The sequence below is a fragment of the Rhagoletis zephyria genome, unplaced genomic scaffold, assembly GCF_001687245.7.
Source record: "Rhagoletis zephyria isolate East Lansing unplaced genomic scaffold, Rhagoletis_zephyria_1.1 Rzeph_scaffold_02082, whole genome shotgun sequence".
Taxonomy (NCBI): domain Eukaryota; kingdom Metazoa; phylum Arthropoda; class Insecta; order Diptera; family Tephritidae; genus Rhagoletis; species Rhagoletis zephyria.
Genome location: NW_016159166.1, coordinates 34,079 through 52,503, shown reverse-complemented (window position 1 = coordinate 52,503; position 18,425 = coordinate 34,079). Strand labels below are relative to the sequence as shown.

Genomic DNA, 18,425 nt, shown 5'->3' with positions numbered 1-18,425 from the left:
GAAAATGTTAAAAAACTGCGATTTTTATGAAAGTATTAGTGAATTTCAATGAATTCATGGTTTCTGAGGCGTGGTTTGGTTTTAGTTGAGAATTTTCAAAATCGGATGCGATGTTGCTTTGACCAGGGCTTCATCAGTCCGTAAAGAAACAAAAATGTTAAATAGGGCCTTTCTATATTAAAGTAACGATTGTACTTTGTACATACATACATACATACATACATACATGCATATGCATGCTTCTTGTCCAAAGTGTGGCTTCAACCGGCCATTTAACTATGTAACTCCATTCATTCATGCATTCAGCCATGCTGGTAAATGGCCAGAAGCCTGTCAGAGAACCGGATGTGTTATTTACTTGATTTATGCGAAATGTTCTTCCGAAGGAGGATACTCTTTAATGTTTCAATGGTTTATTGTATGTATACATTGTGTTACCTTCCGAGCGCTGCCAGCTTCCACTTTATACAGTTAACGGGGAAAATTGTATATCCTCGCTCATAAAGTAAAAGTAATAAAAAGTCATGAACGGAGAATTGAAAAGCAAAAGTGGTGGATGTACTATACACCACTACGGTCGGATAGAGATACGACGTAAAAATGGCGGCGAAAAGAAAAAACTACTATCACTCCAACGTTGCCATGGTTGGTATTGAGCTTCGGCTCTGCAACACACCTACTAGCTACATACATATGTACATAAGTACATAGTTACGGTGACCATATTTATGATAGTCGGATATGGCACAAAAAGTAATTTTGCAAATTTTTTCCACATTTTCCATTTTCTTCTTCAAATTTTCTTCTGGCAATTTTTTTTTTTTTTTTTTTTACGGTGTTATACATTTTGTTCATCAAAGTAAGTACTTATGTTCGACCATTTTTTTGAAAGAGAAACAAATGAGCAGCACTTTCAACTCGCACTTTATTATACTGAATTTTAATGAATTACAAAACTGCAAACCAAATTTTTTTCTAAAGATTCTAGTTAAAAAGTTTGAGATTTTGGTGAAACATTGCAGAATTAATTTTAATAGTTTTATGCACAAAGTTAGAAATTTGGTGTTACATCGTTTTCGTTAGGAACAGAGCTCTAATTTGGTCACTGCTCGATTCAAATCACAGGCATTCAGATTAGAAAATTTTAATTGTTTATAGAGAAAATTACGATCCTATAGCAACATCACTTAAAACTCGTTCATAGGCACGCCATTTTAATCAGCTGTTAAGGCGTCGAAACACCGAATACGGGACAAATACAGGACATTAAAAGAAATACAGAACATTTGGCGTCCCGTATAAAATAAATAAATTACCAGGACAATGGGTCAAAAAGGAGGACTGTCCCATAAAATACAGGACGGATGGTCACCGCATACATAGTACATACATAAAATTTTAGGAGCAACTTACGAAAAAATCGGTGCAACTTCGTAGGAAAATATGCATGCAAAAAAATATTCGTTTGTACATACATAAATATACACATAGTAGTAACCGCCAAAATAACGTAAGCGACATTTTTTTTTTACAAAATTTTCTTTTTGATGCAGAAATGCATCTAGATGCTCTAGGAATATTTCTGCATCAAAAAATAAATAAATTTTGAAAAAAATGTTGCTTACGTTATTTTGGCGGTTAGGTTAGGGCTCGATATCGTCATTTAAAATACAAAACCTCGTATCAACAAAATGCAAAACCGCATATATGAGGTTGCATAAATTATTTTCTAGATAGTAAAAACACTCATTTTTCAAAATGATTCCCTTTTTTATTAAGCAATCGCATTTCTGGCTAGTTTATTTCAGGACGAGTGGATAAGGATTGAGCCAAGAGCTTGAGGGAGCAAATCCAATTTTTGGCAAAAAATGTCAGTTACGCGGTTTTGCAGAACGACGATACGCGGTTTTGTACTTTAAACGACGATATGTAGATACTATGTAGTGATGTGCGGTTCCGAGTATATAAAGAACCGGTTATGTCGAGTCTGGTTCCAAGGAGGAGAAGAAGATTTTAAAAAGTTTTCACAAAAATTCAATTTCTATTTAAATATATTTTTGTTATAAAGTAAAGTGAAGAAAATAAATAAATATATTACATTCATTCCTTAGTAGATATTTTGATGGTCCTCTGCAATAACGACACAACTCAAAATTTCATATATTTCAGTAGAGCAAATTAAATATTTTGTGTTTCGTAATTTAGCAATATGTCTTGGAACGTAATTATTCCGGATTATTTTCTGTCATTCTCTGGGGAAAATTTGTACGCTTTCAAATTATGACCTTTTCTAAAGATTTCGTAAGTGTTGGACTGCAAAAATGCGAAATAAGTAACAACTCGTAAGTAGTTGTATTTGTATTGCTGAACAAAGGCGCAGTACGAAAAGTGTCGTTATTTCACATAAGAGCATAACTACTAACCTATCGAGAGTTTTTGACATATGCCAATTATCAAGGTAAATATGAGAAATATGCCACTGTTCAGTAATAAGGGTTGGCTACTTCGGTTTTGTGACAAATGGCAAAACTGCGACTCTGCCGGATTGATAACAACTAAGCCTATGTTGATTTGTCAAAGAAAAATATGGCTATTTTTAAACCTAATCCGCTATATAACTCAAAAACAGGAAATTTTGAATTGTGCCGTTATTCCAGAGGACCATCGATTTGTGTTACAAAAATTTTATAAAAATAAAATACATGAAATTAAATTTAAGTAAGCGATTGCCACGTTAAGGTTTCATTTAAGAAAAAGTAATGTTTCCATTCTTTTGACGCATTGAAATCGCAGCTGACAGCGATTTGAAAGCATCGAAAGATGAGAAAGAAATTTAGCATAACATTTAATTCAAAGGAAAAAATTTTTAATTCAATCAAACCGAATTTCAAGTCGATAGCATCACAAACAATACAAAAGTATAAAGTGCCTCAAACCGAAAAAGATTTGGTAGTTCAACTCAGAATTCTATAACAGATAGTATGTATCTAAACTTAATTTGGGGATGATATCTGCATATTTGGACTTTATGCTAAAACAATAATTTTTTTGCCCATAGTGCAATGTGCGCTTTGTGGCCGATTTTCGGTTCTTTTTAATGGATATTCAGTTCATTTTTTAATTATTTTTTTTTTTCAGTTATTCTGAGATCAATTTCCGATTCTTCCTGAACTGTTTTGTGATTCTTTTGGAATCAAGTTTCGGTTTTTGTAAGAACCGGACCGGTGTGTTCTCTAAAGGACCCGGTTGCGGTTCCACGGTTATGTGCATCACTAGTACTATATAAATAGAATATTATACGGGTAATAATAAAAAGTAGGTGGGGAGGTGTGTGAAAAACTTTGATTTTGTATACAATTTAAATACTTTAAATTCAATACTTTAATAACTTTAACTAACTGTACATCTTTTCCTTTTTTTCAGGTAAGTGACGTCCAACTCTTTATTTACTGCAGAGGCATAACCCGGTTTCGGTAAACTATCTTAAATGTGTTTTTGACTAAAGACTATACATACCTACATATTCGTAGGCCCCGCTATGCTGTGTAAATATGTATGTATGTATGTATGTATGTATGTAAATACGTATGTATGTTTGTATGCACGTACATACATTTGTATGTAAATATACTTACATATCAGTCATAATGTACTTTCCCTGCCAAGCGCAAACAACCGTAAACAAAAGCAACAGAAGCAAAGGCACCAATTACTACATAGTAAGTACTACAGTAACCAAATGTTATTTCTGTGGCATACTCGGTAGTTTGTTGTGACAGTGGTGGCCACTGAATGATCTAACCATTCGAAGTAACACAACCAGTGTTGCCACACATGGGCTTCTCCAACCAAAACTGGTAGGTTTTTTTTCCATTTAGTAGGTTGGTAGGCTTGATTGGATTTTGGTAGGTTTCGGGACAATAGTTATTCAATTAAAATATGCATCTCCAAATATTTTAGCAACCTTTTTTACATGAATATTTTTCACTGGTGAGTTCGTATAACGGCGGCCGCAAACATGTAAATATACCTGATTCCTAAGTACAAACCATTAACCCTTATTATTGCCAATATGCAATGCGAACAGCCATATATCGTCACCTAAAGGTGAAAAGGTGCCAAGTCCATTTTTTTTTTTGAATTTATTCAGGAGAGGCGAAAAATCGATGTAGTTTCGTATTACCTGTCATTCTGCATCAAAAACTAAGCTGTGAAAGAAATGGACTAGATACCTTTACACCTTTTGGCAGCGATATAATTTATGGCGTACTTGGACCAAGATTACAGAAATGTCTGCCAATGGGCTCGTACCCAACCATATTCCAGGCGGAGGTTTTCAAATTGCTGCTCACTGGCGAAAGTCAAAGGGATAAGACAATCAAAGAGATTCATAACTCTTTCCTGGAGGAACTCCGAAAGACACCTTGAACTTAGAACTCTTACTGGCAACCTGACCTGACCTGACTAAATGGGTCTTTCTGTAGAGACGGACTGTAGATTTTGTGGGCTGGTGAAGGGTATATTCTCCTTGGAGAACGATTTGCTTCTCCATATAAAATTTGGAACATGGCATCATTCAAAGTGCTGAGCACTAGACACGCTTCCTTGCCATCACCTACGTCAGTCAGTCTTTCTTCGCCGAAATTTTTTTCACGCGTCTTTTTTCGCTGTCATCTTTTGAGCTCGCGTCTTTATTCGTATCTAGTAACGATAAGTCTGTTCAGTGAAATGAATCGTTACACGTACTTAATTTGTTTTTATTTTACTAGCCGTGTTATAGTTTTACTAAATGTTATGTTAGCTATGTTTTTAATAAATTTGACAATGAAAGGAAATACTAAAACTCAAAAATAAAATTTTGGTAGGTTTTGGTCGGTTACGAAAGGAAATGTTGGTAGGAAAAAAAATGTGTCTGTGGCAACGCTGAACACAACACTAGTCACGATTCCGCAACGGCAACACTCGCTTCGTCTACCAAGACTCGGCCAAGTGCAAACCAGCTTGAGACTGTGGAGCCATATGTGTTGTTATAATTGTTGTTGTTTAGAGCGAGAGCTCCATGTAGACCGGCTGAAGTTACAGTAGCCGCAATTTATTTGTTTATTTTTGTCTTTTGTTTTTGTTTCCTCTTAAGCTAGCTCGCCTTTATCGGCGTCCGTTTTCTGCAAGCTTCCCTTCGCTTGTACACACCACAATTTTCCGGTTTATGGATATTGCAGACGACAGAATACCTGCAACAATAATTTTACCAGCCATGAGGCAACAATGAATGGAAGAGTGTAGCAAAGCCACATTAGCCACGGATGGTGACCGTCGCTGCGTTTACATATCGGTGGCGATTGCGGAGTACGGCTGCATGCAGCAGCGGTATGTTTACGCTGTGCCATTCCAACCGATTGTCGGCTTGTTTACTGAACGCAGAAACACCGAAAACACAAGCAACAGCAACAACAACATAAGTAAATTGACGAGACGCCGGCTAGCCAGCAGACTATTCGACGACTTGACATCCCACGCCGGGCTCAAGCCGGCTGTGTAGCGGGGATTGGTTCGGTCGATCGGTCGATTAACCTGCTCGAGGAGACTCTATGGTAGCACTTGAGACCGTAATTACGACAAAGCGGCTTTAAAGCCAGTGTAGAGATTCGAGTGGAGCGTGGGCAGGGCCGCAGTAAAGCGATGCTCATTCTCTTGGCCATAAACAATTAGTACCTACTCGAGATTAGAGCACATTTGCTATGTACATATGTACATATGTAAATAAGTTTGTGGTTTGGGGACTTGCTGTCTTTAATTTAATCTGAAAACTTATTTGGGCGATTCACGACAATTGTAAACGAATACTTAGGCAGCAAAAGTAAACAGTATTGGATTTCGCACTCTGACCACTTGCCTTGCAATTGTACTCCAACTACAGTGGTCGCCCAGTATAACGAACTTTCTGCATATGGATTTTCTGTTTAACAAATATATATTGCGAACGCTAATTCCAGTATTTTTTTTTAAGTTCGCGTCCTTCGTTAAGCCAATGATACTTTAATTGTTGTCATCTGCATTCAATAGTTTGTTTTAAGATCAAGTTAACATTGACTTTGGATAAATTGGCAGCCGGGAACTAAAACACTTTCCCTAAAAATTAAAATAAATGTTCGAATTTTGTAGTCTTTGAAATAAATAGAATAGAATTCTTTAAAAGTTATATGCATTTAATGTAATACCACTATTATAAGTACAGAAAAATTACTCGATTTAACGAATTTTTCGGTTTTTCAAATATCAAACAAAAAAACGAGTGGCCCGACGAGCCTAAATTGCCCCGAAAATAGCATTTCCGGATACGTGTATCTTTCGGTTCGTATCTAAGTGCTGCTGCCTCCTCACTGCTACAGTTTCTAGTTTGTTTTCCGTTCGAGTCATCTCAAAAGCGGCAGTCGATGCGCGTTCAAACGAGACCGAACCTGAGTCTGCCTTGCTCGGCAACTCGTCATTGCACTTACAATTACATTTTGCTCGAGCACATATAATCTGGTTAAGTCTATTAGAGGTCTCCACTCCACTCCACTTTCGTCGCCCATCTGCCTGCCATATTGTTGCTGCAATCGAGGGCTCGGCGCCGAGTTGGGAGCGATGTGTGTTGAGTTACGGTGTGTGTGCATTTGTCGGAGTAATAGCTTAAGTCAACTCAAGTGCCACTTTAAACTGCTGTAAATATGTCGAAGTGCACTTGGCCAACAATTTAAAGCGGCAACTTGTCTCTGGCTTTGTGCACTTGGTGAGTGTATCTGTGTATATGTATATTGTATGTATGTAAGCTAAATCTGCCCTGCAGGAAATGTGTCTAACTATAAGTTAACCTAAAGTTGATTAGGAAGGAGCTAAAAGTCACTTATCTGTATATATTTTCTATGACGATGGCCGCGAAGTAGTCAAGGGTGGTTACCTCTGCATTTGATGTAACTAACTTCTAACTAACTACTTTTGGACATAAAAAATTAATAGGAAAAACAAAATATTTTTTTTAAATTTTTTTTAATTTTTATTTACTTCGTTTATTTTATCACATTTCATATTTGTTTCCATATTCTGCTGTAGATGCTCCCATATTCGAACTCCGTCAGACTTAACTTCAAAATGATATATATATGAAATTTCGATCTTCCTTTTATTTGTTCTCAATTCGAAAAAGTATTTGCCAAGTGCAGGATATAAACGCTTTTTGTAGCTAACTACAAGTTATATATTTTATAGAAATCCCGCAAAAAAGCTAACTACAAGTGGATAAGTTTTTATCAATTGATAATTTTTTTCTGCAGGGTGTGGCTACGTGTTTATATGTAGTATGTATCTGCTCTTCGATAGGAGTGAGTGCTATAAGCAGATGACTGCAGATAAATTCAGAAATCATTAATGACTCACTACATATGTAAGTGTGTTAGAAATTTCGATTTAAATTGTATAGAAAGAATTCAGAACTTTTCAGATTTTCTGAGCAAGTACTTACATATTCACATACAATTCATTTACATATCGTTACCTTAATATAGAAAGAAAGGCCCTATCTCACATCGTCGCTGAAAATCTCTCCGATAAAAAAATAAAAAATATTGAAATCATAGATAAAAAAAAAATATTCCGACGAATTGATAATCTCCCCTTTTTTTGAAGTCGGTTACAAATGTTTAAGTTCATTGTTAATTTTATGTAAATTTAAATTTTTTAATTGCAATTATTTAAAAGTTTAATTGCAAAGCGCAATCAAAACTTCAATTGCAACTAATTTAATTGCAATTACTTTTTTAATCAATTAACAAGATGATTAAAATATTAGTTGATTAACGCCCAACACTGCTGAGTGGAGGATCGACCTATCTCGGAAATGCCCTATCCCAGAAAACTTTTCAAGAACTCTCTAGTTTAGAATTTTATTGAAATCCACCCTAATTCAGAGATTGGCGGAAGAATGCCCTATCTCAGCTGCCGATTCAAAAACGCCGTATCTCAAACGAAAATACATTGAAAATGTGCTGAGATACGGCGTTTTTCAATCAAATTATGAAATAGGGCGTTTTTGAGAAATGTTTCTTAGCTGGGCGTTTTCGAACTGGCTGCCAAGATAGGTCAATCTTCCGCTCAGCCATCGATATTATCGAAGCGAATTTTCAATATTTTCTGGTGATATATTTTTAGAAGTATGAGTGAATCCCCCCACCCGCCGCCAAAAATGTATTCCTGGGTTCAAATCGGAACCTATAACAACGATGAGACATTTGGTTTAGCTATTTTAATTACTTTCGAGGTTCTGTGCTATTTTTTTTTCTACAATAAAATAACTCAGCTTAAAAATGATTGGAAATGTCTCGCGGCGCCTTGCGTGCTTCATAAACGGCATGAAGCATTTCACACCTATTACCTTCGTTCTTTTTACGCCTTATTTGCTTGCTTACTCACACTTTCCGCATTGTTTTCATACTCGGTGCGAAATTCTCACGCTTCTATGGTTTCTTTGCACTTAACTGGGCGGCTATTTTGAGTTTGGGCCGGTGTCCATTACTCTTGTTGTTAACCAGTTATTGCCCAAGACTGCACTAATTAAAATGAAAAGTTGACACGAAACCTAAAAAAAAAAAACAAAAAACAGGAATGAAAACCAGAAAGCAAAGACTGCCGACTGCCAAGGCAAAGGGCAATCGCTCACAGCGACACACAACTTAGCGAAACATACGAAACGCTTAACGGTGGCAGTGCTAAGGCCACTAACGATTACGGCAATCCGCTTAGACATAATTGATCCATATTCCGTGCATTTAGCCAACCGAACCAACGAAGCAATTACACTGAGCCAATGAAATCTGAAGCCAATGGACATACCGTGCTATTTAGTAATCGAATGCCGACGGGGCTCAACAACACGAACGTATGCGTTTAGGCGAAATACTGCGACAAAACGTTAGCCGCACGCAATTATTGTGGCGCTCTTTCCTTACACTTGCTTTGTGCCACTTGGTCGTTGACGTCACTTGAGCACTTGACCTGACCCGCCATTCAGTCAGCACTTTGTTTGGTCTAAACAGAATCTTACCACGGCGCATTGTGTATGAGCTTCTTCCTAATGCGACCCTACTACGACCTAGATCGTTTCTTTGGTTTCTTCAATGGAACGCCAGTCTCAGTCGAAAGTGGCAACACTAAAGTGGTAGGCTACTCGGTTGTACTTATTTCCGCTGATTTATTCGCTATTCCGTCATCGCATATTCAAACACTTTAAAAGCGAAAAGCGCCACATACACGCACTTGGCGTTGGCGTGTTTCGCATGCAGCATGGGGCTCCCCCAAGCCGAAGCCACCACCTTACTTTGCAATCACGCACGCATTCCACAACACCGCCCCTTTGACCACTTGAATTCTTAAGTGGCCGTTTCAAATTCTCGCCCCGCCTCGGCTGATTGATGAAGTTGTATAACGGAAATGACCTTTTATTTTGAGCCTACATATCCTTCCGTTTGAAAGCCAGCTGGTCTGGTCGGTAGCCGGCCACCGAGACGTTGGATCGATGTCCCCAGAGGGGCGGCGGGGGGGCAACCCAGCTAAGGGCCGTTGGGTGGCAGATGTAGGTACCTAAATATGAATGATTTTGCACCACAGCCACGCCACGGTCATTGTAGCTGGCTTTAAAAATATTTTTTTCACGGCGCAGAAAGGCATTCAGCCAGCAAAATGTTGTAACAAAGTTTTCAATTTTCACAATTAATATGCATTTTGGTTGCTTAACATTTTACAACAACAACAACAACAACAGAAAGTGCATTTCACTTAGCATTCCCATTGGCCATTATTTGCTTTGTGTTATCTCCAAGCGCACACAGTTTCCATCAGCGAGATCTCGAAATGTTGTTGCTTTGCCTTTGACGTTTCGTTGTTATTCCGCTGCATGAAATTAATTTGCATTACATTTTTGGCAACAGCAGCGGCCGCCGTTCTACTTTCGGTTGTTGTTTTTAGCCGCGCCAGAGGTCCTTACGGCATTTCGGAGCCAGTGCCAACATTTCGCCACACACATTCATGGTGCCAACGTAAATAACCGAAAATTGAAATTATTTACTTCGAAACTTATGAACTTTTGTGGACCGTGTGCATTCCGAGTCAAATTCAAATGATTATTGTATGTTGTATGCTTACGGCGAACTGTTGCATAAAGCAGCGCGAGCGGGTAGGCAGTAAATACTAATTATTTGGACTAGACTGCATTGCATTGCGACGACACAAGAAAGTCATGAATGGTGTAACTCCTGGGCAGCAGGGCAATGCTGAAGGGCAAATTCGAAGCACATCAATTCAGCCGTTAAGACCATACTTCAAAACCAATTTAGGTTTATGACATAACCAGGGGGGGTGGGCGTTCAGAAATGCATCAAGCCAAAGCATCAGAGTCTTTCATATCTAAACTATAATTGGTGGAAATGTCTTATTTGCGCAACTAAGTTCCAATTCGGCTTTTTGAACCGTGGTTGCACATATTTGACATTTCCATCAATAATATATTTTAGATATAAAAGAGACTGATGCTTTGGCTTGATGCATTTCTGAACGCGCTCTCAGCCCCTCCATTACGATTATGCATATGTTCATACACAGATAAAATAATTCAATTTATATATTGTTATTAAATTATGTTTTTGGTAAAACATTTTTTTTTTTTGGCCTTTTTATTATTATGGTACACTGAATAAACGACTGGAACGCAACTGTTTATCAAAAATATATGATTTATATTTTACCTGTTTTAAATGCGGCACTCTAAACACTTCGAAAAAGTTCTAATTTGCCAAATGTGCAGCATAATGGGTCGCCCTTATGTCTCCGACGCATTTCATGGAGCATAATTATTTCTAGTCATATCCTATGCCTAAGTAATATGTCGCATGTCGATTTATAAATACGTAAAAAAAAACACAAGAAGATGCCTACGTGTCACCGCGAAATTGGTAGTCAAACACGCAACCATTCGGCTACAACAGCTATTGGAATATACATATATCGTCGATGTTTTTGCAAAACCGCCCATCGACCGATTGCCTATCTTACGGCAGTCAAATTTTACAGGTGAGCGAAAAAACGGTTTATCTTTGAAGGCATTGCCTTGATGGGCGGCGGTATTTTCTCCAGCTATTATTTTACAAATCTGTTGTTTTAATAACGATTTTACGGGAGTTCAGGGTTACCAAATCTCATTTTTGTCACAATGTCGATTTAGGCGGTTTTGCAAAAATATCGACGATATACATAGCAGGCAAAAATGGGATATTTTATTTATTCTCGTAAATGATTATTTTTCACACTTACATAGACGTCATGCCTTTCATAATAGAAAAAAGTGTAATGTATTCCCCATTTCCACACTGGGTGGTTATTTTGGCAAATTCCATTTGATACCATCGTCCGCAGCAGAATTGACTCGGTGCTGAGATGCTGCAGAGGCGGCCCACCCCACTGGCTTTACAATTTGCATGCATATTTTTGCTGTTCTCGTGACGCACCTAATACATCGGAAAAGTCAACTTTGCTTGCTTTGCCCGCTTTAGAATCCCATGGATGCATGCCGCCACATCCACTTTGAGTTTTGCAAGCAGAAGCAGCACGATCGAATTTTTTTAGAGTTATTTTAAAAAGTATTAAAGTATTTTTGGTTTTTTTTAATCCCAAATTTTAAGACCTGGGAGCCACCACGGCAATGCTGTGACCAGTCTTTTGCAAATGTCAGTTATTCGTTTTTAAATTTTGTTTTTATTTCAATGATTATGTAATCGTCGACTGTTGTAATGAGAAAACTCAGCCTACGAAGGTGCAGTTGCACAGAGGTTTAATGTGGCACAGAATAATATTTGTGGAAGCGTTGCCATGCAAAGAGAAATAGGAGTGTAGCGCATCTGCAACGGCAGCTCTGTAGAAATACTTGTTCTGCTACTTTGTGAGGAGCCAGTCAGTAGTGGATAAACACACACACACAAAAGAGGCATTTGAGGTCAGTGGAAGCCTCCAAATGAGCCGCAAAAATGTGGCCAAGCCATAATTGCGAATCACACACCACAAATGAGGAGTCGGTCTACTGTTATTCCTCGTGCAACAAAGTGTTGCTTGAGGTGCGGCAGTTGAAGCGACTTGGATGCTTGGATGAAAATTGAATAAAAAAACCCCAGCAGAAATATTGTGTTATGTGATTTGCAGTGTTGTTGTTTTTTTTTTTTTTTATTTGATTGGCTTATTAAACAACTAATTCAACCGTTCCAAACAACAGAAAGCTTGCCGGGCGTTTACTAATTTTCCTTCATGTATCCATTCTAAAGCTATTGAGAACATGTGAGCACTCTGTTACTTTTCAAAAGAACATATTGGTTCATTCAATAATTCAGCGGATATTCGCCATAGGGCCATTGTGTCATGTGACACAGTCCTGTTGAAACCACATATCGTCCAAGTCCATGTCAACTAATTCCGGCCGTAAACAGTTTGTTATAATGTCACGATAACATCCGTTCACCCTAACAGCGTTAACGGCATCATTTTCGAAGAAGTGCGGACCGCCAGGCCAAAAACCACCAGCCACCACCATCGGCACCAACGTTTGGATCACTTCGACGCGTTGTTCAACGAGCATCGCTCCATGACTAAGCTTGCCAAAGCCTGTATGCCAATTGTCTGAAATTAAAATAAAAAAAAAAAAAATATTAGCATATCGCAACTAATTGCTGTCAAAGGTCTGCATCATTCCTGTATCACCGTATAGATTGAATTATAGACATTTATGTACGCATATCCTTACAATTTCACTGAAAAAAACTCTGTGCGTGTAGTCCCTACGCGCGGAAGAAGTGAAACTTAATAGAGGAAATGCCAGAAAGAAAGAAATGTGCGATATACGTACACATGTACACATTTTCTAATATACAAAAAACATATTTATTTAAAAAAATTTTTAACGACCTTTAACTTAACTTAACTTAACTAGTAGATTGTGGTAACTAAAGTAAGATATGAAATGTTTAATGTCAATATTATTAATATTTCTGGAAAAACCCGCATCAATGGTAGCCGCTCCATTGGTTGTTGGATCATTTCTACTATTAACCATTTCTAGTGAAAATTTTTCTTTAAAAAATTCGGTCAGTTCATCAGATTTGGCCAGCAAAAAGTTGCCGTTGAAATCTCCTGCGAGAATTACAGGTCGATCATAACAGTCTACTTATCTTTATCTTTATGATTCATCTTCTTCTTCATCTTCATTTCCACCTTCATCCTCTTCATCTTCATCTCCATCTTCATCTTCATCTTTATTCCCTCTGCGAACTCGTGTAAGAAGTTTCACTTCAAAAAAAGAATTTAGTTACGTCCATTCGCCGTTCGCAGGCGCCGTAAAACTGTAGGTCGTCAAAACACTGGGCAAAAGTCTTTAACCACTCTAAGGCAAATATGACAATCAATGAGTAATTATTTGTTGAGCTTAGTTACGGCAGAATCACTCTTTGCGGTCTCCGAGGAGCCCACTTGGTATTTTGAGGGTTAAACTTTCAATGTATGCAGTACCCTACCAAAACTAAATAAGTAAGAACGTTTCTTACAATTCTAGAAAATTTTACTCCCACCTTTTTCGCTTATTCATATTTTAATGCGTTTGCGTGTCCATGGCCCTTTGTGCTTTTAAATAAATATTCCACAATTTTTTAACGATGCTCTTAGCTTTTGCCGAGAGATCCTATTTCCTACTTATCATTCACAAGTGCGACGGCAACAAATCAATTCAGTTTTGAAGTATTCTTGATTTACTGCCAATATGAAGAATGAATGGACAAGAGGCTGACAGTTAGAGTGTCGAGTAGCGAGTAGCGAGCTGCTGAATGAATGAATGAATGAACTAAGTAATGGGCAGAGGAACATTCGTCAAACGCCACCGATGGCAACGGAATTTGTCAGTTTGACAGGTGCCATTCCTGGTGGTCAATCAAAAACTCAAGGCAATACACGCCCGCCACCCTACCTACATTCGGGTCCTAATAACTAGCAAATGATGCCCATCACACAACCCGAACGAGAAAGCATCTATGTATTGCCAACTTTCTCATTTTCACAGTCCAACAATTTGCTCTATGCCGCCACTACTGTCCGTCCCCTACGCTGTTGTTGTTGTTGGTTGGATGGATTTATGCTTTAACGCCAGATGATCGGATATCTTGTTGACTTGACTATGTTATTGTTGTTGCTGCTATTGACGTTAGCCATGCGCGCCACATGCTTCCACATGTACATATGTATACTTGTGTGTGTGTGCGAACAATATTCATGAATGTATAGTTATTTTCATATTTCATCCCATCTCCTTCCCCAACCATTCCACATTACTGCCCAGTCATCATTCATTATTGCTTCGCCGATTCTTTGCTTCGTTCAATTGCTTGTTTGCAATTTTTGATCAACGATTCAGAAACAATTTTGCGAAAATCCAATTGAATTCAAATGGTTCAATGGCAGGGAATCGAACTCGCGTTATCAGCAAACAGCGATGCTACAACTACAGGTGAGGGGCAACCAAGGAGATATGTACATTAGGGTGGTCCAAAAATGCATGCGGGGGAAAAAGTAAAGTCGGCGTTTTTATGCTCTCACCACCCCCTAGGATTATTTTATACCGAAAAAATTTACCCATATTTTTTTATTTTGAAATCAAAAAATATTTAGAGGTCGCTCGAAGCGCTGAAAGTTTTCCATGTATTTTATATGGGGAAAAAAACACTTTTCGTAGAAATGGTATAGAATACTTAAAAATCAATATTTTTCTTCCAAAAAACTATTTATCAGCAGGAGATTCCCAATAATAATACCCAATTGTTTATTTAACCTTTTTTTCATCGCAACTATAATTTATAGGTCCGCCAATAAAAAAAAAACACTAGTACTAAAAATTGCTTAAATAATACCCAATTGATTATTATTGAAAGTATCCTGAAGAGAATCAGAGTTTTACGATCGAAAAATATTGATTTTAAAGAATTCTATACCATTTCTACGAAACATTGTGTTTCCTCATATAAAAATACACCGAAACTTTTGAGCGCTTTGAGCGATCTCTAAATATTTTTTGATTTCGAAATAAAAAAAATTGGGGTATATTTTTTTTCGAAAATCAACAATCCTAGAGGGTGAGAGCATTACAATTCCGACTTTAGTGATTTTGAACCACCCTAGTATACATACAGTGGCGAGCGAAGCGTTTCGCCGTCTTGCTTCGATAAGAGTAATTTGATATTTTTGGCTTGATTGCATTCAATGCGTAACGATTGAGTGATTTGAGGTAGTGTATGTACGGACAGACTGACTACCAATAAACAATCTAGGCAACAACTAACTGCCTTGGCATCGTTGACTTTATACAGGCGGACCCTAAATCAAAAACAGACACAACTCAAAAAATGCCAAATGTTCTGGAGGCGCAAGTTAAACAAAAACAGTATTCATAGTAGATGGTTTTCCAGTTAAGAAACATGCTGATGAAGGAGAAATTAATGTTGGCAGACGTTAGATATACAAAGATGGTCTGTGAACTGTTTTATAGAAAAAATCAATTATGACAAATTTTGAGTTGTGATTGTTTTCGAATTAGTGTGCTATGTACCCTGCAGTGAAAAGCCAAACCAGTCAGTAAAAATACCAGTTGTTTAACTAGTAAGTAGGGATAAAGCGATGGCCTACCAGTTCAACAATTTCGATGAACTTAAGCGTTCTCGGAGTTCCTGGCAGCGACATCCGCCTTTGAATTGCCAAAGCCAAAAATAAAACGCAATTAATTGCTTTTCTTACAAATGTCGGCTGTGGCGCCGCGTGAAGACTACAGGTTCTGATTCTGAGATCGCAGCTTCGAGTGTGCTTGGATGTTGTTAAGATTTTTAAAATTAAATCAACGTAAGTCAATATAATTATTTCAATTTAAATATAAATAACAAATTTGAAATTCTAATTTCATAGCAGGAAAAACATATGTATGGGAAAAAATACTTGCACCACAAAAAAAATAAATTTAAAAAAATATTCTTTAATTAAGTTTAAAAATTACTATAAAACTCTACATAAAAAAAAATCCCTGCACCAGGACTTGAACCTGTGACTTCAGGAATACAACGACATTGCTTTGCTCTGTCGGCCATTGCGACTGTCGCACAACTAGCAGCTTTCCCTGCTGGGTATACTGTTACATGTGTATGTATGTATGTGTGTATATCTACAAATGTGGTCACATGTGAAGAGTCGCCATTGCTCCAACCGCCCAAGCGTGATCAAAATGGGGGTTGCAATTTTAAACTAAGAAATTATAGGTTTTTATATCACAAGTGGATTTTTACTGATACCCAAATACATACTAGTACCTACATACATACATACATACAGATGTACACACAAAAGTACTTTTCACGTAGTTCGAAAATCCAATTGCGTTTTGCACCGATTGCACAAGATTTCACCAACGATCACGTTGACAAATCACGGTAATGGCATAACATCGTTTCGGAAATAAAGTTACTTAAGGAGTAAAATGTGCACGCATGAAAGAAAATATGTCTTTTTAATTTTCTTACCGTTTTTTTTTCACATGCATAACAAGTACATACATACATATGATTTATTCATGTTTGTAAATACATATTTACATATCTGAAGTTTTGACTTGCGTCTCTGGCGGTCGGTCATAGAAGAGCTAGTACCTACTATGTACATTTATATGCACATACATACATATGTACATATGTATAGCGAACAGTGACTGATGCAAGAAATGATTGACTGATTGCCAGTTTGTTTGCATGAATCAGAGTAACACAAATTTTCTTTAAGCCAAATATTTACGCAATTGTCATTGCTACTGGGTGCTGGCGTGGGCCACGAATATGTATGTATGTATGTATGTGCATAAATTGAACGCGTAAAAAGACAGACAACAAACAGTCTTGGCAATTGTTATTTCTTCTGATTGCTAGCAAAGACCAAAAAAAGCGATTACGATCTGCAAGCCAGAGAAAGGAAAATATAATGAAATCTCGACGGCTGAAGATTTTTGCAATGTAAGAATGTTTTTGACAAATATGTATACAAGAAGGGGAAGAATGAATTCATAAATATATATAGTATTTTTTGAAACCTGCAATGCGACTAATCCGGTATGCGCTCTTAAAAAATAAAAATAAAAACTTGCGCCAGCTGCGATTCGAACCGAAACCCCCGGTTTTAAGCGAATAATCTTTGCAAATGCCAACGTCGCGCATGAAATTTCATTTGTGATGAGTTCGGGGACTGATTTATTACCAATTATACCCGTAAGGAATTAGTCGGAGACTAATTGATCTCTAAAAAAAATACCCGTTATCAGACTAGTTGCAGCAAATGAATGCCCAATTGTGCCCAATTGACGCTAATCCCGGAATATTCTCTTTAGAGATTCGCGCAAAATTGTTTGCAGTGAGCAAGAGCATTACATATATATACATACATACATACATATGCACATACGTTCAATTAAACGTAAATACTGTGGCTGACGGAGCTGACGTATAGCCCCCAAGCGATAAGCCATAACGCGTTCGTTCATGCCGCGGGGAGAAAAATGCGATTTGTTGGCTAAAAACTATTGTTTTTAGAAATATTTTCGCCGTTCATTCCTTTGTCGGTCTTATTTTGCTTTTCTCGAATGTTTATTTGTACACCGAGTTCTTGAAAATTTTGCAGTCGTCAACAGGAGCAGAAATAAACACAAAAATAAAAGCGTTGTAATAAGTTTGAACGATGCGACAAGTGTGACAGTGGAACTACTGGTGAGCACCGGAGATTTAGTGAACGGCAATCGCACGTATATTTCCTTCTCCCTCATTTATCATTTAAGGTTGCCAGATTTTTTTAAACTGTATTTCCAAAAAAAAAACTTTTTTCATTAAAAACAAAACCTGTAGCCTTCAAACCCGAAGGGACTTATTATTAAGGTATTTTAACCGTATTTTTGGAATGGAGCTGACCGCATTTAAATTTATATTTATTTAAATTTATTCGTTCAGATCTGAAATTTTTAATAAACCGTAATTTGTACTAACGTGGAAGTAATTTTAAAAATCTGTTAGCTTGTCTAAATCTGTACTTTACAAATTTAAAACTGTGTATATGGCAACATCGGTGTCATCTCTTTCGTCTTTTGAGAAGGAAGTTAATTTCAAAAACAAACCAAAAACAACCGCAATTTCACTATTTCTTACTAAGCTTTCTGCTGCTATGTAGATAAACACCAATCTCCAGGCGCCCAAAGTTTAATAATTCCTCTTGGGCTAAAGCAGACGAGTATCTATAGAAAAATTTTGGCCAAGGTATGATGAACGTGTCACGTTTGGCATGCGTGTTGC

At 37.4% G+C, this 18,425-nt stretch overlaps 1 protein-coding gene across 1 annotated transcript in view; it reads left to right on the top strand.

The window, feature by feature from the left end:
- Window positions 1-3,608: 3,608 nt before the first annotated feature.
- LOC108365965 (ecdysone-induced protein 74EF-like) overlaps window positions 3,609-18,425 on the top strand; it is a 34,233-nt gene continuing 19,416 nt past the window's right edge. Inside the window, exon 1 of the mRNA XM_017620206.1 lies at window positions 3,609-3,719. Within this exon, the coding sequence (XP_017475695.1) occupies window positions 3,648-3,719 (72 nt within the window). The 5' untranslated portion in view covers window positions 3,609-3,647. The remainder of the gene's footprint in view (window positions 3,720-18,425) is intronic.